This window comes from Megalops cyprinoides, chromosome 9 (genome assembly GCF_013368585.1).
Source record: "Megalops cyprinoides isolate fMegCyp1 chromosome 9, fMegCyp1.pri, whole genome shotgun sequence".
Lineage (NCBI taxonomy): Eukaryota > Metazoa > Chordata > Actinopteri > Elopiformes > Megalopidae > Megalops > Megalops cyprinoides.
Genome location: NC_050591.1, coordinates 13,563,088 through 13,584,601, shown reverse-complemented (window position 1 = coordinate 13,584,601; position 21,514 = coordinate 13,563,088). Strand labels below are relative to the sequence as shown.

Here is a 21,514-nt window from a genome sequence, read left to right as displayed (position 1 = left end):
ATTGTGTGGTCAAGATGAATTGCATGCAGTGTCAAGTAACATAAACAGAGAAAGTCTATACTGTGGGATCTATCTTTTTGGTTGCTGAGGGTTCTGTCATCCTAGGATATGTTGAAAGTTAACATTGGTAGGCCTTACAAAGGAAGTTTGAAGAAAGACAATTGCTTTGAAATGAACTCCAACCTACTTCCTGAAGGCAGGAGGCTTAAAAACACATTACAGCTTGTGTGAAGAGGATGAGGCAGGTTCATTGCCCCCTTGGCTAATGGAAACAATCAGCTGGTCCTCAAGAAACTTTTACATTGTGTACTTTTGCTTTTCAGTCACAATACAGCTCCTGCTGGAATTTCCCTAATATAATATAAAATTCACCCTGTTCTGAGGTTGTGAAACCCTTTACTGTTTTACAGGCAAAGCACCCAAACATCAGCTCCTGCCGTGTCCAAGACGACTGACTGTTTTCCAAATGTTATTAGTCATTACAAAACCTGTCCTTCTGGCTGGCCTAGGGAGAAGCAGATGGCCTCCAGACCCCGTCACGGGAAGACTCTAATCTTTCCACCTTGGTTTACATTAGAGTGTCTGAACCGTGTCTGACTCAGATCAAATAAAAATGTCCAAAAAGGTACTAACACCGTAATGTTGCTAGTAGCTACTCCGGCGGCGAGACATGACTCAAGAGTTCAGTCATTTTATCTGGTCATCTCTTTTAGATGGGTTTCCGAACTTTGTCTAATCCTTTTAACGTGCTAAAAGAATAGTCATTTATAGCTAGTAACAGAGCTATAGGTTTAATGTCACCGACGGTGTGGTGAAAACGCTCCATTTATCATCATTACTCGTAATTTTACGCTAAATTGCGCGCACCAAACGTCTTGACAAATTGACATCCACCGGTATTCAAAAACCATGACCTTTAAACCAGGTCAGAATAGAAACATTTCTCCAAAAGAAAGGGAAGAATAGCCACCATGAACTCATTCCTATAGCCCATGTAAAAATAATTCCAATCGCGTCTGAATTTCAGTACAGGAACAAGAACATGTTTAAGTTTTTTGTCATTGCAGTCCCTGGAATGCAGCACAAGAGGAGTTAACTTTTCTGCAGGAAGTTCGAGGAGTCCTGAGCTGTGGGGGACACTAATTTCTTAGGGAAGGGATTCCAATTCTAGCTCGGTTTATCTCAAGATAGGCTACGTGCATGTCATACTGACTGACTGCACTGTATACCGAACGCTTGCACTTTTCACTTAAGCGTTGCTTTTTTATATGATTACTTTTTGTGACGACCACGGACCGCAAGCGTTGTATTCCAAGTAATTTAGAATATATTTTGGAACGAGAACGAAAGCCGTTTTCAGAAAAAGAGAAAAACTCTTTATTAAACAGTTGTATCGGAAGAGGACAAAGAAAAAGAAGTTGAAGCATTCCGGGGGGCATCTTTGCGCGAATCCCAGTATTTCCCTTTTTCCCCACAAAGAAGCTGATATTGAATCGACATTAAACGAAAATGCTTGTTGTGGTATATTTTTAGTTTTTTTGTTTGTTTGTTTATAAGTCAATACATAAATATCAAAGGCATTTGAAAACTTGCACTCGAAAGATTACATTTGACCGTTAGCTAAGCGAGAAGATAGAGCCGTGTGTCATGAAATCGAAGCCAAAGGGGATGGCGCTTCAAATCCAACAATAGCAATGTGAAAGCGGTGAAAAAATCCAGGAGTGAAAACAGGGCTTAATCCTTTTTGTTTTTGGGAATGTTCTTGTGCATGGGGTAAAACGCCCTGAACGTAGATTTTTTTTTTCCTGTACTGAAGACATGTACAATTATTCAATCCAATGCGCTCTTGCTGGGAAATAATCGAACTGAGTGAAGCGGAGGAGTACGGCTTGGATCGACGGACTTTATCAGAGACGCGTCGGAAGCGGAGCGGAGACACTGACGGCTATTTTTTTGATGCCTCCACTCGAGACACCTGCAAAGGTATGTGCAACTGCAAAAGATATGTAGCCTGTATGAATGACTGTCTGAAAAGCTTAACTCCAAACAAATTCAGTTCACTTTTATGTCCTAGGCTACATGAAATGAATGTCATTGAAATTAGCATCAATAAGCGATGACACTCGGTTAGGGAACTTATTAACACTCATCAGCTGGAAACAAGAAATGGTTTCAGTTACTGTTGTGAGTTGGAAATGTTTCCGCCTCATAATCTCTTCTTTTTGCTTTTATCCAAGTCACTTTCGTATTATGAGCACGAAATTAATTTTGGAAACGGAAGTAAAAGTAAAAAAGTAAAAGTACATAACGCTAATATAAGTGGTAATAATTTGGTTGTTCGTGCGAAAGAAAATATTTTGCTTGGGAAGCGTAGGGTCAAAGGCTTTTAAATTGATTGTCAGGGAATGTGTCTTCGGACAGCGGAAAGCTGTCTTTTTTCTTATCCATAGTTCTTAGAATGACCCGGAGGTTTTGCAAGATGTGGTTTCTTCACTTTCGCGCAGCGCACCCACCAAAACGCGCTCCTGAGCGCAGATCAGCCTTTAAGACACCCATCGTAATTTATTTTGATGTAATTACTGCAAAGTCAGTTGAGGGCAATTAACAATGTAAAATGCAAAGATAGCGGTTGACATCGTTCCATGTAGAACACTGCTGAAATTGGTTGGCTCGGAGCCCATCAAAAGACATTTTATGTCCATGATTATTACAAAGAGATTTAAATCTTGATCGTGCCCTTTAAAATCATTAGCATGCCGTCACTAGTAGTGCATGCTCAACTTTTTTTTTTTTAAGAAGAACGTGAGACTGACTCTCACTGAAATGCCCACCCCCAACAGCTACTCTGTCTGCTAATACTGAACGAATTTGCATACAGTAATTCTACAAACTTCATGAAGAATTCCGGGACGTTAGTCAGAGAGTTTGAAACAATGGACTCATTGCGGGCTGTCTCAGTTGCCCCACAGACGTCTTACTTGCACAACAAACATTATGTTCTCCAGCAAATCAGCTGGAATGCTAGCTATCCGGAGTGGACAAATAAAACATCCCAATGAATCCCGTATGTTCTCAATTCACACTACAACTCACTCCCTTCTTTTCTCGGAGCCTCAGACTGCAATAACAAATTAGTCATTTTTCTGCCCGCGGGGTTTGTGCTGTATCTACACAATTACGTTAAAAATAAGTGGATTTGTCACCTGGCCTATCATCTTCGTGGTCATACTCGCATGCACTGTGATATTTGTTTTTCAAATATGTCTGATAATTGGTGAGAAATCGTTTGTGGGTGACGTGAAACCCAAATGAATATGCCAGCCGTTGCAACTGGAGCACTATGCAGGCATTCACCGGTCAATAGCTGAGTAGAATTTTGCAGTCTTCATGACTAAAGCCAAATCACACAATATATTTTTTTTGAAAAATGCTGGGCTGACATGGGTTTTCATCTCACGTTTCTTCAAACTCTCTAGACGAGTAGAAAGACCTGTCATGGAAACTCACACCTCAGTGTTTTTACTGGTCTCATTACAAGTCGTCGTCAGTTTATTTCCTTTGTGACAGTTAAAGACCACAGCCCAATTTAAAGTGCCGTTTATATTTTCTTAGCAAACATCCTTATGGCTGAAGATGCTCACTGAGACAAACTTTTCTGATCCAGTGAAAAATAATCCAGTGTCTTGATTGTTGCTTTTACATTTCAAGATCCAGCATCACCTTTTTTTTTAACATGTCTGCAGATGGTTCCCTGCTGGCAATAGCCCAGATAAGACAGATTCTATTTATTTTCTCTTTAAACAGGCTCTAAACCTGTTGGCCATACATATGTGAGCCTTGGCAAACGCATGACAGGCTGTGATTTGGCAGTACAGCTTCACTAATATCACTTGCAAAGCAAAACATCAGAATTGATCTCCAAAAACAGGAACCTTTGCCACAGCTTAAATCCCCGTGTTTTCCCTTCCATTCGAACGTTATTGCGTGTCCGAGTCTTATGTATCACACTGGGAGCTGGGCAAAGTTATAGTTGGAGCCTTTGGGGAAAAGGCATTGTTTAGCTGTTTCAGCTGTATCAAAAGGAAGAATGGGAATAGGAACTGGTCATGGAATTAGAACTGAGAAACAGGAAGTGACCCAAACCCTGCCTTTCAGAATGTTTGTCCTTCCCAACTGAAGCTGACATGCAAGGCTCTGTTTGCTTTGAAACACCAGCGCCCTGCTTTTGCAGTTCAGCCCAAGCCGCTTGGAAAAAAAAGACCCATTTATTTCGCCACCCATCCCCTCTCCTGATGTTTCCTGACTCAACAAGTGCACCCCATTGGACAGAAGGAATAGCAATAATCTCCATTTCCCCCTTGTGCGCCCTTAATCAGATGAATTGCATTGATGGGTTTCCCAGCCTCTTGCACGGAATCCCCCAGCATGCACAGGGACACGCAGCGGATGGCTTGGGGTCAGCTGCGCAGAGCCGTGGCAAGGCCGCAGTGACCAGAAGGGTGCAAGTTCAAATCCCACTGCTGGGGAAGCCTTCCCACAAGGCAGGTGCAACCAGAACTGCAGCAGTAAAAAACAAGTGCCATAACCTGGCGGTATGTAAAATATGAGCAGCGTAAGTGGAGTTGAGGGGTTTAAGGCTCTGGGTCTGCATCTGGCTGATGGAGGAGTTCCTCGGGGGGCTGTGACACTGGTATAATTAGCAGTTCCCTTAAAGTTCACATCTCCCGTGGAGTGCCTTCCTTCCTCAACCCCCATGGTGCGCTGCAGCGATCCTACAGCATATTGCCCGTGATGGCCGAGCACCAAGCATAAGCCCTTCTGGAGGCATGACAGACACTGCGTTTGACCCCAGCACCCCTCAAGATTTACAAAGGTGAATTCGTTGTGTTGACTTTACTGGCCTCGTAAAGGACCAGGTTAGGCAAAAAGAGACAAAGCGACCCACGCTGTAGCCTCTTGAGAGAGGGTCTTTGGCCTCCAGTTGTTCCCCAACGTTTTAGAGACAGCTTTATGGAGCCGCAGACAAAGTGCTTTCCCACTTCCTCCCCGCTCGTCTTTGACCTCAGTGCAAGTCCCTGATGGGGAGAACCGAACCCCCGGCAGCAAAGGGGACGGCTTTTCTGTCTGCCTTTCTCACAATAAGAATGCGAAACCACGCCATTTTCCAGACCCGAGGGCCTCCGGCGGTCTTTTGAAGAGTGGGCTTGGACTAAGTTGAAAGTAGCCATGGAGTCTGGAGGTGTCACGAGAGGGGCCCCTGCAGGATTTCGCGGCGCGTGATGACCAAGCACTTTGTGAAATGGTCGTCCCTCATGTTGCTGTGCCACAGGGAGCTTGTTTGGGGGTGTGTGCGGGTAGATGTGTGTGTGTGTCTTCATGTGAATGCAGTCCTCTGTCTCATGACTCAGGTCCACGTTATCGCCATTTCTTAGTCCTGTCTGTCATGACTCACGAGTCCCAACCTCCTTCCTCTACTCTCTCTGGTTCCCCTAGGTCCCATTGCCTTCCCGGCTTTCTCTGTCCACTCGACTGATTCCTGAGTCACCTCTTCTCTGGACAGTACTTTTCTCCTCTTTCCAGAGCTTCAAATGTTGTCTCGCTTGTTATTAGTCACTGAGATTGGCTACCGTTGTGTCATCCATTTTTCATGTAAAGGTGAAAATTCACAGTTGTCTTCACATGATGAGTTAAGTTTCTGGTTGAGACCAGATATGCCAGACTGCTGTTCAGCACTTTGTGCACCCTCTCCATATAGCTATAAACACAAGGAACCACTGGAGAACCACTGTCAGCAGTTGTTTATTAATGCTACCTAAACATCTACACTTGTGTGTTTGACACCAGTTCTTCCATGTATATTCTGCTAATGGACACAGATGATTTAATTGACACATCCATACAGTGAGGACTTGTGAACGTTTACAGCGTTTGCATGAGACCTATGGCTTTGAATGAAAAGGTGGGCTCTTACTTAAGGGAAAAACAAGACACACTCAAGGAGTCACGCATATGCAGGTTGGGGGAACAGTTCCTTCCCAGCATGCTGAGCTCAGAGTCTGAATGGAAAACCACCTTTAGGTTGAAGATGAATTCCACGTTTCCATCCACGTTGAAGAGCCGTTTGATGCTGGGGCATGACCGAATCTGAAGACAGGAAAGTAATCGCCGTTCCATCCGGATTTAAGGTGCACAGCCGGAGATTGTGCCCCGGTGCGGTAATTTCAACCATAAGCCCCCCCTCCTTTCCCTCTCTGCTTTATCAGCCGGTCCCAACCTGCTCCCTCTCGCTGTGCGTCTCTCTCCTTTGTCCTGGAGCTCTGTGTGTGCGGACTGAGTCTGCCTTTGCTGTCAGCCGCACGCCCGTCCCTCCCCAGTCCCTTGACAACGCGTTTGATCCTTGATTTGTCTCTACGCACCGTGCACACGGTGATTATTTTTTTTATGACTCTCAATTTCATGTCATCTCGGCATCTATAATTAGTCACATGGAGAGACCTGTGGGGAAATTCCCAGAAAAATTTAAGCGCAACTCACGGCAAAAAAAATGCCTCACTGTTGCCTTTTTATAGCACCATTCTTTACTGAACTCAGTGACACATTTATGGAGTCCCAGAACTCTTGGGCATTGCAACTTTTCCAGCACATTTTTTTGGGATACTACAGGGGGTAGATTGTTATTATGACTAATTTTGACATGTCCTGGTACGAAGCAGAACTAATGTGCCTGTTTGGAAAAGTCTTTGTTTGTCTGCGGACAGTTTGTACCCAAAGGTCAATGTGCAATCACCCTCTAGGAGTCTCCCAGTGATGTCACAGAGCTTTTCCAAGAAATAATAATGAGTAATTTGTGTAGTAGTTACTACTGACCAAGGACTGCCGCATTGTTCATGTTTTACACATTTCCAGTTATACGGATGGATGTCCACTGAGCAGTATTTGCCAGATATCATGGTTTTTCTTGCTGATCATAAGCCCAGTGCCCCAACAACTTGCACAGAACTGTGGTATTTTATGTTTGAAACTCTGTAATAAGCTAGTTTATTGTTTGAGCGTGTGGTATCCAAAAAATGCTGCAATTTGATTTGTTCCAGGGGCAGGCAGTACTCGCCTGTCTTTTCTGCCTGTGACTGAGCGATGTCCTAGACTAAGCAGCCATATTATCTACAAGACTGTGGTACATTACAGCTTGGCAATGTTTGCCTATAGGTCATGGTTACATTCTAAATCTTATTTTTTATTACTAGTAAAATTTTGTTTCAAAGTGTGACAAGAATTAAAACAGAAACTGTATAAAATCATCAGTTTCAGGATGCTGACAGTAAAAGATGGTGACTGCATAAGACTATGACCAAATGCACTAAAAATATGGTCATGAAATAAAGCATTTTTGCTTTTTTTTTTACTAAGTGAGGCTATATATACACTGATAAATCCCCAAAACATTATTCATTATTTAATGGCTGTGATCTGCTTATTTAGAAAAAAAACTTTACTAAAAACTAAACTAAAAAACTTAGCTCACAGCTTCAGTCCTTATAATGATGGCCTTGGCATGTTGTCCTTAATGTGGGACTCCCAGCCAGTAAATAACATACTGTACTGGCCTGAATACCTGGCCATCCTGATAGGTGACCCTCTCACCCTTTAAAAAAGAGAGAAGATTTTAGAACTATACTTTATTAAACCAAATTATACAAGTAATACAACTTCGGCAACCAATAGGTTAAAAATCAGTTTTTTTATTTGCAATCCTCAACTATGCTACTCATCTGCAGCTGATGACTATTTTATAAACTACAAACCCCACGATGCACCACAGGAGCCAACTCCTGGATACGGCCCTTCTCCCACTGACAGTAACTTGGCAATTCATAGGTGCCTGATGAAGATGTGCCTGATGAAGATGTGATTGTTTTGACAATATTACAAATTTTACTAACTGTAAGGACAATTAAATGTCTGGTTTTCCAAAACATGTACATTCATTCTGGGTAACATTTGATTTCAAACCTAGATAAGTAGAGGTAACAAGAACAACATTACTGACTCCTTTGGTGACCATAAAAATGTTCATTTTTCCCCACAGGGATTTATGTGTGAAATAGCCATTAGCTGCAGGCAAGTTTATTGGTGGATTCTCATTAGAACAAGCCTCACCTAGGTGCATCCCTGTGCACATAAAGAAAGGTGTCAGTGCAACAAGCTTAATGCTCAAGCAGCCATTAGTAGCCTGGTCAATTTTGACAGGACTGCAAATATAGAGTGTGTTGCATTTTAAAACTATATTTTTTGTTAAATGCCCCACCTTATATTTGGAACAAGACAGGAAGCCTATATATCACAAAATATTTGCTCACATATGTTTACAAACTACCTGTAGCGTAAAAACTGGCATCTCTGAACCTGAAAAGAGAATGGGAGAAAACATATTGTGATTCAAAACTGTTTTCAAGAACCACAAAGCTTCCCAGTAAACATGCTTTAACTTTGGATATTTACTACATTTGGACATGGGCTAAATGTGTCAATATTCAATAAATTCTTAAATATGAAACATTTGTAAACTTTAATTTACAAGAGAGCGCAAGCTTATGTTGTCTTGAAAATCAGTCAATCAATCAAGTTTTATTTGTTATTGTGCATTTTTACAGTCAAGATCATCACAGTGCTCTTTGTATTTTCCAGAGGGAATAAAAAACCAGAAAACTCCGGCTAACTGGGAAAAAAACTAGAAAGTTTTTCCTTGACCGCAAGAAAAGGCTTTTGAGAGACTCCTGGAAAAGAGTTTTGTACATTTTTTGTGGAGTTTGCTGCCCGGAACAACCTGACTTACCAGAACAGATTGAGTGGTACCTTGACTCGGTTTCATGGTGGGGGTCATTTCTAAATTACATTTACTGGAAATGCTTGACTGTACACATCCAAGCCCATGGTGTGTGTGCCAGTTATACGTGTCAGTTTGGTGTCTCCTTACTTTTTGGTTTTTCCTGCTTGACACTGGTGCCCCTATGAAGGTACACAACATCTTTCATACTGTATTTCCCTTCTAAATGATCTACACTCCTAGCTCTTGTGCTGGTCATCCCTCTCGTCCCTAGTACTCTGTCAGCGGGTTGTGTCCCCCACACGCTATCCAGCGCTTCCATTGTGAGGGCCTTTGCGGGCCGCTCCCGGCACAATGGGCCGGCTTTGTCACCCGAGAGAATAAGGAGGAGGCCGAAGAGAAGGGGGCCAGCTGGGGCCTGGTGAATGGTCGGCCGGTGAGTGGCCCAGAGGAAGTGTGAAGGTCAGCTGGAACAGGAACAATGACCGCATTTCTATTTGGACTGCGGTGCTGGACGGACAATGGAGTGTCCGCGCTGTCACGGGCGCACCTCCGCAGCCCGCCGGTTGCCCTCCCAGCAGTCATTTGTGAGCTGTTTGTTTGCGTCGTTCCCCCCCGCCCCCCCATCCCCACCCCACGGGGGTTCCCCTCCTAGCTAACCGCTGTGGCCCCTGAGTGTCACAAGCGCTCGGGCCCCTGAACATGCAAACACCCAGTGTTTTCCCCACCAGTTGCCGAGTAAGCACTTTCATGTTTGTATTTTAGCCGTAGGATGAGACCCGTCCATTTCTTTGCAACTGAGAACTGCACACCTCACAGTGGGTTTCCTTCTGCCATTTGCAATCAGCAGCTACTTTTAGCTCTTCATCCAGCGCCCCAGGCGCTGTGGTCACGCTCACACGTACACATACACCCGCAGAGACACGCACATGGAAGTACATGCATATGACACGTGTACACACCTACCATCACACAGCTGCGCAGCTGTGTCCTCCAAAAATGGAGGCCTGTCAGCAGCTGAGATGGCTGCATCAATTGTGTCAGTTACTGGAGCTGGCTTGAAAGAGTGCTTGGATGCAGCTGGGTTCGTGGCACAAGATGTGATTGCAATGTGGGAAAATGGTGGAAAGGGACCTCCAAGTCCATTTTTCATCATGACATTCTGGATCTGAGCAGAAGAAATCGGTCCGTTCGGAGGACATGGGGAGCAAGCGCATTAGAGGGGGGAGTGGAGTCACGGTAACCTCACTTTAACCTCAGAGTTTGCTAACCAGATGTTGGATCATTTCCATTCTCTCAAGAAAAAAAAAACAACCCTTCTCCGACCACCTCTCCCCCTCTTCCCCTCTTCCCACTATTAGAAACCACAACCCAGCTTTGGGGGGAAATTAGGCAATTCTGGCCACAATCCGGTTTCTGGAATTTTGGGAATTTCACAGCAAAGGAGCTCTGGAGCCAAGAAAGTCTACGTGGGGTCAGACCACAGGACTGTGTTCTGAAGCCTTCATAATTGGTTGATTGGAAAGGATCCGTTCTAATCATGGAGATTTGGAAACAGAGTCTCTAAATAGGGGGGACCTGGGGTGAGAATTTTTTTGAGGATGCTGTTGGGAATTGCTCCTGAGTGATTCTTAATTCTCTCTGGTTACAAGAAGTCAAAAACAAATGATTACAGTGAGTTTAAGGAAGTGGTATTCTTTGAGCTTCTTTCTAGTGTGTGTGTAAATTCAAATGGACAGATGTTTCTGGGGAACTGAGAGAATGCCATACAGCAGATTGTAGAAACAAACACAAACATCTGAACACAAAGACCTCATGCTCTTCATTGCGAGGTAAATTACTGAAAAATGACAGGACTTCAAATCAAATTTGGACATCAAACTTGCGGAAACCTCAGAAGGGGAGGGGGTTGGTATGTGTCAGCGCTTTGATTGCTCGTCTCTCAGCACAGCGGATCACAGAGCAGAGATTATCCTCTAAACCTCAAGCATTTGCTCTCAGTTGCTATCTAGAAAAGAAGGAGCATTTTAATTCCTCAGAAAGCTCTAATCACAACAAGCACGTTATTCAATATGACAAACAGCTTGAAAAGCTTTCTTGTTGCATGCTAGTCCGGGACCCTTTTTTTATCTGCTGGTCTTGAGCCACTCAGTATTTAATCATCCTCCCCTTCCTCACTGGGATTTGAACCCAAGACAATCTTGCCATACCTCCACTTCACATGGTAGCCCACTTCCCGCCCAGGCCACAAAAAATGTAGCAGAGCTTTTGTGGGCCTTATTGCTGTCTTTGTTTAACGTCCTTTGTGGTACTGGCTGCTAACAAAGCACAAGATGTCAGACAAGTGAGGCAAAATGGCCAGTGTCTGGGGAAGAAGGGACCTATCTCAAAGCCATAAACAAACAGGCTTCCTTCCCAGGCTGTTGACTGGAGCCCTGTCGTTTTTAATTCTTTCCTTTCGGCTAACGCTCGAGCGCCATCCTTTAGCGAGTGGGACACATGTAGAACACACTGAGGAGCAAAAGAAGGGGGACATTCTTGTCTCCTGGCCAAACATTACATATGTTTTGTTTTCTCCTCTTCTTTTTTTTTTTCTTCTTTGCGAGGAGAAGAATTTCTCCACGGCTGTGCCCTCTTTCTCCGTCTGAACGGCGACTCTCATGTTTCAGCTTTTAATTGCTTTGGCACGAATCGCCGACAGCTTTATGCTTTCCTCCTTTGTAGAAAGGGGCGGAAGGCACTCCAGCCCTGATAAAGTGCACTCCCGTTCGCTTTTGGCTCCCCCGGTCATGGGCCGTGCGCAGAACTGCGGCCCCGATGGTGGTCCTTTGCGTGGTGCTCGCACGGTCTCAGGATTGTGTTTTGTCTTTGCTCGCAAGGCTCCCGGAGTGACACCCCCGCCGCAGGAACCTCGAAGGTGGCTGAGGACCAAATGCACCGTGTGGTTCACACGCCTCCTGATTTTGGCCGTCTGTTCGCCCTGTGTCTCCTCATTGTTACAAACTGTGGAGGGATACACTGCACTGTAGTTCTGTTTCACTGTGCTGCCTTTCTCACTTTTGAAAAAATGTAATATGCACCAACATAAGTCCCATATATTATAAAAAACGGGTATTTTTATAATGTATGGGACATTTTTCAAAATTTTTACATAACATAGTTTTTTTGCATACAGTAATGATTTACATACAGGAATGTGATACTAAGATTTGTGATATCCCTCAACCATTGTGTTGTCATTTTTTCTCCTTCAGTACTAGACTGGGACCTAAGATTGATGTAGGTTTACGAAAATGAATGTGTTGAGATGTTTTTTCCTTGACTACTGCAGCCCGGTATTGGTGATGTCATTGATGGATGTTCATTCCCCGCAGGGTTCCGCTTCCTGTGACACCATCACATCATGCCTGAGGGGGCGCGCCGCGGCAGCCAGAGAAAGCACAGCACCCAAGGTCAGAGGTCAAAGGAGGAACAAAATACCACCTGTGACTTTTAAACAAACACCTTATGATTTAAGCCAATCTACTTATCTATCTGTATGAGCATCTCTTTCAGTACTCTTGAGTGATGACTAACTTGCAGTCCTTTTTACTCCTTTAGGCACATAGATCCCTAGTAGTTTATACACCTTACATCCATATTGTGATATAACTTCAAATTGGTTATTATCTCTTACATTTAATCTATTTATTTATTCATCAATGCCTTACTATTAAATGAACATATTATCCTGGACCCATTACTTACATGAAAGCTGAAAAGTGGAACTCTTTTAATTCATTACATTTTCATCTCTTGACACACATTGACATTAGTACTAACTGTGCGAGCTGCTAGTGGTGATGTGTGCAATATGCCGTGATAGGTGTGTAAATAAGAGAACACACAGCAGTGTCATGGTGTGTAGATATGCAAATGTGTAAAAATTTGTACCTTCCTACTAACTGCAGGGGAGAGTCCGTAAACCCACCCCCCCCAAGAACAGAAGTGAATAATTAGTGAATCCGTGTAAATAAATACAGATGAGAGATACGAACAGACAGACCATTAACTTAGGCTGGAACGGTGTGCTGTAAATGGTTGGACACATCCTGTTTTATATGCACAATTATAAAATAAAATAAAATACCGGGAGGAGTTGTTTAATTTTGTTTGTCACACAGTACAATGACAATTGCTGGCTACCAATAACATAGCGGGTTTATTCAATGTGATTTAAACAAAACAGCTTTCGAACACCGCAGCATCGTTTGTGCTTCTGTTAGTCCTGAAGCAGCTTGTCTTCATGAAATGGCAGAGAGAGAGATAGCTTGTGTTCTTTGGTGTGAGTAGTATTTTTAGCCATCGGTCATGGATGTTTACATGCTTGGCATGCCTGTTAGTCTACAACACATTTAAAATAAATAAATAAGAAGTTAGTTTAAGGGCCCAGTACTTACTGTATGCACTCACTCTCAAAATCTTGAGGCTATTAATGAGAGTATAAAGGTATTTGTCCTGAATTTATCTCTATCTTGTGTCCATTCATTTGCGATAGCTTGTCTTCATGGTCTAATGGCAAGGATGTGGATTGCTAGTCAGCAAACACCCACAGAGCAGAGCTTGTGGAATTGGCAATGCATGAAAAACACATTTAAATTTTACAGCAATTTGAGGTTTTCAAGAGAGGAAAGGACTACATTATTTGAGATCCACTGAAGGGCCCTGTAATGGCCATTTTACAGTTTTGTGATTTTCAAGCTCTTCATGGACATTTGTGACCAGCTAGCTTGTCATAGTGTCATATTTGAAAGTTTTCACATTAAGACTGAAACAGGACATGGAATGTATTTATTTGTGTGTGTGTGTGTGCACACTTGTGTGTATGCATGTGCATATGTAACTGGTGGAGACTGCATTGTGTATACGTGGGTCAACGTCATTGCCAGTTGAGCTAAAGGCAAATTGCCCTTAGCCTGTCGGCAACAATGCTAGTTAACCAGGTCACAGGGAGTGATGTAACCGCTGCAATCGCTCGGCTACCTGCTACCTGCTACCAAGGCTTTTACGCGGGGCTCACACGAGCTACTCATGTCAGCTCTGCCACACATACGTGCAATATATGTGCATGGCTTTGAATTCCAAAGCATTGCTTTGCAGTCATGTGCGAGACAAGCATGTAATTAACACCAATATAGCTATGCTTGGGTATGGCCAAGTGTGGGGTAACTAACCTATTTTAGGCTTTTTGAGGAAATTGGGTAGCTTTAAAAAAGATCTTGCACAGACTTTCATTTTCTTTAATTTTTACTTGGACTCTCTTTCTTTTTGCAAGCTCTGATGGTCTGCGACAGGGCTGTGAACTATTTTTTGCAGCTCACAGCTAAAAAGTTGAAGTTCCTCAGCTTTAAAACGCCCAAGATAAGGGTCTCTTCCTACCCAAGAAAGAACAATTCTAGAAGTTAGAACTGGTTTAGAGTGAAACAGAATGAAGAAGCCTGGGAGAAAACAAAGCACATCTATTTATAGGCGTGTTTTCTTCCGGATTTCTCTGTGAAGAATGGCTGCTTACATTATCAAAGTCAAACAAGCCATGAGTGTCCTGGAAATAGGGGACAATTACAATTGTTTTGGGGTCCATTTCTCATTGCATTGTGCTCCATAAACAAAGTGGCTGGTAGTCTGAACAGAAAAATGGGACATATATGGAGGCCCATCAGAGGGTTTTGGAGACCTGAGACCATCGCCTGTATTAGTTAGAGCTCATCGGAGATATCCTTGATGTCCACACTGACCTTCAACTGTCTGCTTACTACCCCTGTCCTCTCACATGACTTTACATTTGACGTATGTCATGCAGTCATGCACTATGTAGTCTCAGTACTATGGGCTGTCAGGATCATTAGTGTAGTAGTGTTGCAAGGCCTGTGTAATTTCTACTCACATCTCAATACTGCAGGTGTTGAGGTGGTGCTGTCTCCTTCTTTAATCTTCAAATGACTCTCAGCCCCTATGTTCCTTTTAGTCTAAGCAAACAGGTTGATAAAGATGCCTGCATTTGCATGGTAAACCAGTGCCTGAATGAGCAGTTTGTTACCTAGACACGCCAAAGGCTTGTCTGTCGCTTTAATGAGCCTATATTTGGGTCAAATGGATTTTGGAGGAGTGCACGCCAAGACAAGAGAGCTACTATATTCTGAGTCATGCACTGTTTCTGGGCAAGAGCAGCCCTTTTGGTCCAGTCAGTTTGTTGTTGATGATGTCGATGTTGTTTTGATTGAGCTAATGAACCTTCAAAGGCGGTTTGGCGCCTCCTATAGCTGGCTCGTTTGTGCTTTCACCCGGTTGCTTAGCGACTGACCAAGGTAGCCTCCAGTATAAAGTGGAAGCTGTATCTGGGCCTAACCACATCCCGCTGTCGGTTTGTCAGGTGCAGGCTCCTTCGTACAGTGCAGACACGGCGGTCTAGCTAGAGGAGAGCCCGCCAGCAGCTTCCCCCCGAATGCTGTCATCTGTTTGCTTACGCCCCCTTCGACAAACAGAAACCATGAGAAACCGTTCCCCAGAGCAATCAATGTTCCAAAACTCCAGAGTGCAGCAAACGCCACGTCCATGTCTCCTCTCGGGGTTATTGGATCTAGAAGTCGTGCTAATGGTTCTGCGTTCATGGCACACACAGCCCTGTGACTTCACACTCTTCGTTCTGCTTCGGTTGAAGCAAGGCCGCACACCAAAAAAAAAAAAAAAAGAAATAAAACAGGAAGCTGTAACTGAAAAAAAAAGTTTGACACACACACACAAACACACACACACATGCTCATACGCACGCACACACGTGCACGCGCGTGGTATGATAGGCGAGAAGAGGCATGGTTTCCCTCAGGATGTGTTGGACTCACGCGAAGAGCGCAAGGGCCACGTTAGGGCCGCCCCGCTGCAAATGAGCAGGCGGCAGTAACTGTATCGGAAAAAAAAGTAATCAATTGTAATTTATTTTACGGGTTGGCAGCCAGCGCCGGCGAGCGTGGCTGTGTTCGGAGGGGACGGGGCTGCCGGCTCCCGCGCCATGGTCTGACTCCCAGAGGTGCGTGAGAGGCTTCTCCGGGGAGCCCAACGAAAAACCACGGAAGGCGAGGCGTTGAAAAGTTACTGCAGGGGAAGATGGGATTTTCTGGGGTCGCGGTTTGAAACGGTCTGATCTCATGCGCTCTGGAGGTGTGGTGAGAGGCTGATCTCACACTGTTACAGGTAGGTGACATTTTCAACAGCCCGAGGCAGTGAAAGAGGGGTCGTGCATAAAGCGATCGATCATCTGTTCTAGATTTGCGCTCTAGTTGGATGTTTGCACTGTCAGCTGTTAAAAGTGAGCTTAGCCGTCATATGATGGATCGTAAAAGTAGGCGTCAGATGTTTTTCAAGCGCTCTGCTGAGAGCTCTGCTGCAGGTGCAGTCTGTGCGGGATATTTAAATGAGCCGGGTGTCTTATTTCACCGCGTCTAATCACACAGGATATGAAGGACACACGCATTCTGATTGCTTATTCATAGTTGAGTGACTGCTAAGTGGACACAAATGTTTTGATTTTGAACATTTACCAGTGACTTACATTGTTGCATGCTGACTGATTAAAATGCAAGGCTATATTTCCGTCATTCACATCGATAGGCAAGAGGATTTTGTTTGTAGTCTGTGGGACAGGTGAGATACCTTGATGTGAATGCTGGATAGTATGTGAAAATTCTCTTTAAGTCTAGATTTAGTCTGCTTTTAGTCCGCTTCATCAATGATATGCATGTGAATCCCATGAATCAGATAGGCAGACTGAGTCATTACTGGTAAATATGCATCTGTACAGCTACATTCTGTGCTAGGAGAAAGGATATTATAACTTTGTTTGTTATTAAGTTTGAAAGAAGGAAGGCTATCCTTATGAGAACATAAATGTTTTCTGTTCAAGTCTATACTTTTCTGCCTAAGAGCAAGTTGATATCCAGCGTGGCTTTGACCACAGCTAAATGTTTCAGGACCAAACATGACACCAGTAAAAACTGAAATAGACAGAGCCCACTGTACTAGAGAGAGCAGTTTGAGACGCATTCGCGTCTATTGTTGTCAGGTTGCTTTTAAAATAGCCCGTCCAAGTAAGCCTGCTGCCGATGCTGGTGCTGGCTCCTGGACGTAGGCCAACAAAGATAAACATGACCCATAAAATGTGTCGTAGGCTCGGGGAAAATAAATCAAAATGCATTCTCTTCAACAAACTTTGATGTTCAGTCTCGGGCAGGAAGCTCTGGAGAATGTAGGCCACGGCAAACATTCCTTGGCCTACCTTCCTTTGTGAAAAAAAAGCTCACTGATGGGTGGCGTATGGGTTCTTGCAATACACTCAGGGCTGTTCCTGGGTCCACAGTGGAACCGAAGTATGACTGAGGAGAGGGCATCGGTTTGTGGGCGTGGCCAGGGTTGGCATGTCTAAATATGGTGTTGTTGTTAGGGTGCATGAGCAGGCGAGGTACAGAACGGTTTGCTGAGCAGAGCAATGGTGCAGAACTGTTTTTACAGGAAGTGGTGAATTGCTCCCCTGAATGTGCCATCCGGGGCTCTGTAGCACCCCAAACCTGCATTCATCCAGACAGCGCAAAAGATCGCACAAGGGTTTGTCTTTGTCCCGTCATTACATTTTTTTTTATGTTATTTTGAGTTGATGTAATACAGAATTCTATTTAGGACATCTGTCTCCTGAGAGAGGGTTTAGCTGAGGTTAACCTGATCTCATGCTGTGAAGAAACATTTCTGTCTGATGATTGGCCGAAATCTAAATAGACTATCTGGCCTAGCTCATTGACTTCCCAAGACCCGCTCAGCTGTAGTATTGGCATGTCAGTGTGATGCTGTTCACAGAAACAGCATTGCTCATCACCAAAGTTTGCCTCACAGAAATGAAGTATTCAGTTGATCACTGATAGAGAAAAAGGGAAACATTTTGTTACAAATGTATATTTGCCACATATTTTAATTCTATAACACCGCAAGATTATTAAAAACGAAAAAGGTGCTTTCGTCTACCTGACTAACACGAATGGGGCTGAGAGGGTTCTGTTTTGTGCTCTGTGTCGTCAGCCTTCCTCACTGTGCATTTCCGTGAAAAAGCGGTGTGATTCGTACGCTGGAAACGAGGTCGGTTCCGTTCCTGCCAGACTGAAAAAACATGATTTCTTTTTCTAACTCGCACCTCTTTGCCAGAAGCAGGGGATTGTTCCCCTCTCAATACGCCTCCTGGCCACACGTCCCTGTGCCAGGATACACCGTCACACCCCAATCCTGCATTCACCCAGAAAACAATGCACAGCTTTGAATGCCTGGCATTAGTCTGTGCTCTGTTGTTATGGCAGCCATTACCATTGCATTTTTTAATATTAGTTTCAAGTTAATGTGATTCAGCCTTCGAAACCAGGATGTCTGTCTACAGAGCAAGGGTTTAGGTGGGGCGTTAACCTTATCTCATGTTGTGGAGAAACAGCGCTGAATGATGATTGGCTGATACCTGAGCTGACTGTCTGACCTTGGTGGTGAACTTCCCCAAACCTGCTCAGCTGTCAGAGTGATTTAGCATTGCTCACAGAAGTAGTGCTAAAATCATCATATGAATTGGAAGAGAAGGGTCTGAATTGTTTGACACAGGGATCTTTTCTGACAGGAACTTTTTGAAACGAAGGTTTGCTTTTGCGTGTGCAGTGAAATGGGGCTGAGGAACTGACGGAGGCTGCCTTCGTTTTCTGCCTTCCTCTTTGCGGTGTTTTTGTGCAAATGCAGCGCAAGTCGTCTGAGGCGAGACCGGCAGTGAAACCGTGTGGGTTTTCTGACAAATTGGCAAAACACGATTTCTTTTGCTAATTCACACCTTTGAGGTCACGCTCATTTCCTGCATCTCAGCAATACGTAGTATTTGCAGCAGCGCTTGCAAAGTAAGCCGCAGGCTTCGTGCCCTGCACGGGCCCGGGCGAGTGTGAATTTTAACGCGTTGCGCACATGAACATTTACCAGTCTGATATCAAAATAGAGAGCGAAAGTGAGAAAGAGGACAGGTGCCCAAAAAGTTTGCGTGCTGTTCTCCGGCTTCAGTCTTTCGCAGACATATGCACACATGCAGTGGAGGTGCAAACCAAGCAACTGTGTTCAGTATGTTCTTCTTTTTGGAGTGCTTCACAAGGAATCGTTACCTTTGCGCCAAATTTAAAATCAACAAATGCCCACTCTTTGCAGCTTGCTCCTTTCTTGTTATGTCTGTATAGTGTAGTTTAGAGTAGTGTAGTGTAGTCACTGATGAGCTGGATGTGTTGTAATGTGGGAGGTAGTTAAGTTTAAGAATGAACAGTGTTGGGGAAGCCAGCATTTCACATGGAGAATTCCAGGATTGTGAGCTTTTTCTCTGTGCCTATATCTGTCATTGTGGAATTCACTGAATATCTTAAAATTATCTTATCTGAGGGAATCTGATAATTTATTCCCTGGATAATTAAGGTTTTAACGAAAGGGAATATCATGTTCCAGACACAGCGTCGGCCTCTTTTGATGTGGGGATGTGTTGAGTGATGGTGTCTCCCCCTCTTTCCTCCCTCAGCTGCCCAGCGCCCCTCCTCCGTGTCCTCCCTGAGCGGCATTGTGGGTAGGATGGCCTCCTCGGAGCGTGCCTCCCGTGGCAGCTGCACCTCGGTCAACACCGTGTGCTCAGACAGCGACCGGGCGGCCAGCCTCAGCTCCTCCACTTCCTCCGCCTCCCTGCAGGACGGCCACTCCTCCTCCTCCTCGTCCTCCCTGCCTTATGGGGCGATGCCCGCCTACCCTCCGCCGCAGCGCAACGGTTCCGACATCAGCCTGGACCTCACGCCCCTCTCCCAGCTGCTGGAGGAGCGCGGCCGCGGGGCCGGGGGCCCCGGCTTCCCCGGCTCGCCCGCCCCAAAGCTGTCCCGGCTGGAGAGGGTGGTGCTGGAGATCGTGGAGACCGAGCAGGCCTATGTGCGGGACCTGAAGAGCATCGTGGAGGTAAACCTTCCACACCCCCCTCCCCCCCCCCCCATCCCTCTCCGACCCTCCTGACTCAGCACAAATCGTCCAGCATAAACATACTTCTGTCTGGCTAAGATTTATGCACCAATTTGTTATCTGTAAGCACTCATATATCACCCCGGGCTCCCCTCCCCATACTGGCCGTGGCTTTTACGGCTGTCATCTTTAGACAGTTCCTGCTGACCGTGGGCTGCGCTGCGCATCTTCAGCCTGGGTTGGAGTCGAGCGGTGCGGAGGGTGTCGGAGCAGGGATGGCAGCGGATAAAAGCAGCAGTAAATTCGCCCGTCACTTCAAAAGCATGTCTCGCACTCCTTCTGCAGGGCCCGGCTCTCTCCAACAATGGAAGGGCTGTTTGCGGACTCCCCCTCGCCGTGCGTGGTGTTGGATGGAGGTGCCGATGCAGTCGGGAGGCTTTTTTTGTGTTTCTCTGTCAACGTGTTTATTATATTTCCAAGAAACGAGGGCCTGAGCGGGTCCCCTTTGGGGCAAGAGAAGGGGTGTGGGAACTGGAAAGTGGTTCCTTTGAATTGGTTTGGAAGGAAAGGACCTGCTGTTGAATTTAGTGAGCATTCCATTTTATATAAAAATATTTCACTCGACAGAAGTCTGTCCAAAAACAGTTACCTGCTATGGTGGAGAATAGCAGAGACCCAGCAGAGAATGGAGGAGTTGTGCCCTCATTGACGTCAGATTGACACTGAGGGAATGTTGGCTGTCTGCGCTCAAGTGGAGGTTAGGTGGACATGGCTGAACTACTCTAAGACAATGAAGCTGAGTACAGACCAGACATTGATTGATAGTTGTGTGTGTGTGTGTGACTGTGTATGTGTGTGTGTGTGTGACTGTGTGTGTGTGTGTGTGTGTGTGTGTGTGTGTGTGTGTGTGTTTGCGTGTGTTTGCGTGTGTTTGCGTGTGTTTACGTGTGTGTGTGTGAGTGTGTTTGTGGGCTTGGGGACAGTCAGTGACCAGGGTGCAGGTTCAAGAGATCTGCAGGCTTTGATCAGGGCAGCCTTGAGAATGCGTGAGAGGTAAGCAGCGCTCTTTCTTGCAGCCATCACTTTGAAGTCTGCTCTGAAGGACCCAGGCAAAGGAGAAGTGACTGATACAGAGCTGGCTCAACTTGAAATAGCTGGTGATGAAATCTCTATAAAGTCATGGTTGAATTAAAGTGCCAATGTTAGGGAGGGGGGGATTTGGTACAGTGAATCCTTCAGTCCTCTGGAATCTTAGAAGATTGCGCAGGGAAATACGGGGGTGAAGGGGTAGAATATTTATACTGTCAACAGTGCATGTCATGTCTATCGGGTTGGGCACAAACTGGACCCTGTCTGAAGTTGTATCAGTTTGAGTCTGGTTTTAATCGAGGGCACAGCGAGAGATGATGTCAAAACTGCTGGTAATAGGAACCAACCATGACGAGTGAGAATATGTGTGTGTGTTTCTGTGTGTGTGTGGAGGGTACTTAGGGAAAGAGAGTGAGAGAGAACAAGAGAGAAGCCCCTTTTCCCTCAGTCTGTATCCTAGCCAAATAGGACAGGAAATTGGGGGGAGCGAAAGTTTTTTTTTTTTTTTTTGGCTGTAACCCCTTTTTGGAAAACTCTGGGGAGCAAGCGGATGGTGGGGTGAGGGGGGGTGGCGGAGGG

The 21,514-nt window shown here is 45.0% G+C and overlaps 1 protein-coding gene across 1 annotated transcript in view; it reads left to right on the top strand.

The window, feature by feature from the left end:
• Positions 1–1,199: 1,199 nt before the first annotated feature.
• LOC118782954 (pleckstrin homology domain-containing family G member 3-like) overlaps positions 1,200–21,514 on the top strand; it is a 43,721-nt gene continuing 23,406 nt past the window's right edge. The window contains exons 1-3 of the mRNA XM_036536586.1: positions 1,200–1,983; positions 12,199–12,276; positions 19,425–19,846. Coding sequence (XP_036392479.1) covers positions 12,228–12,276; positions 19,425–19,846 — 471 coding nt within the window. The 5' untranslated portion in view covers positions 1,200–1,983; positions 12,199–12,227. The remainder of the gene's footprint in view (positions 1,984–12,198; positions 12,277–19,424; positions 19,847–21,514) is intronic.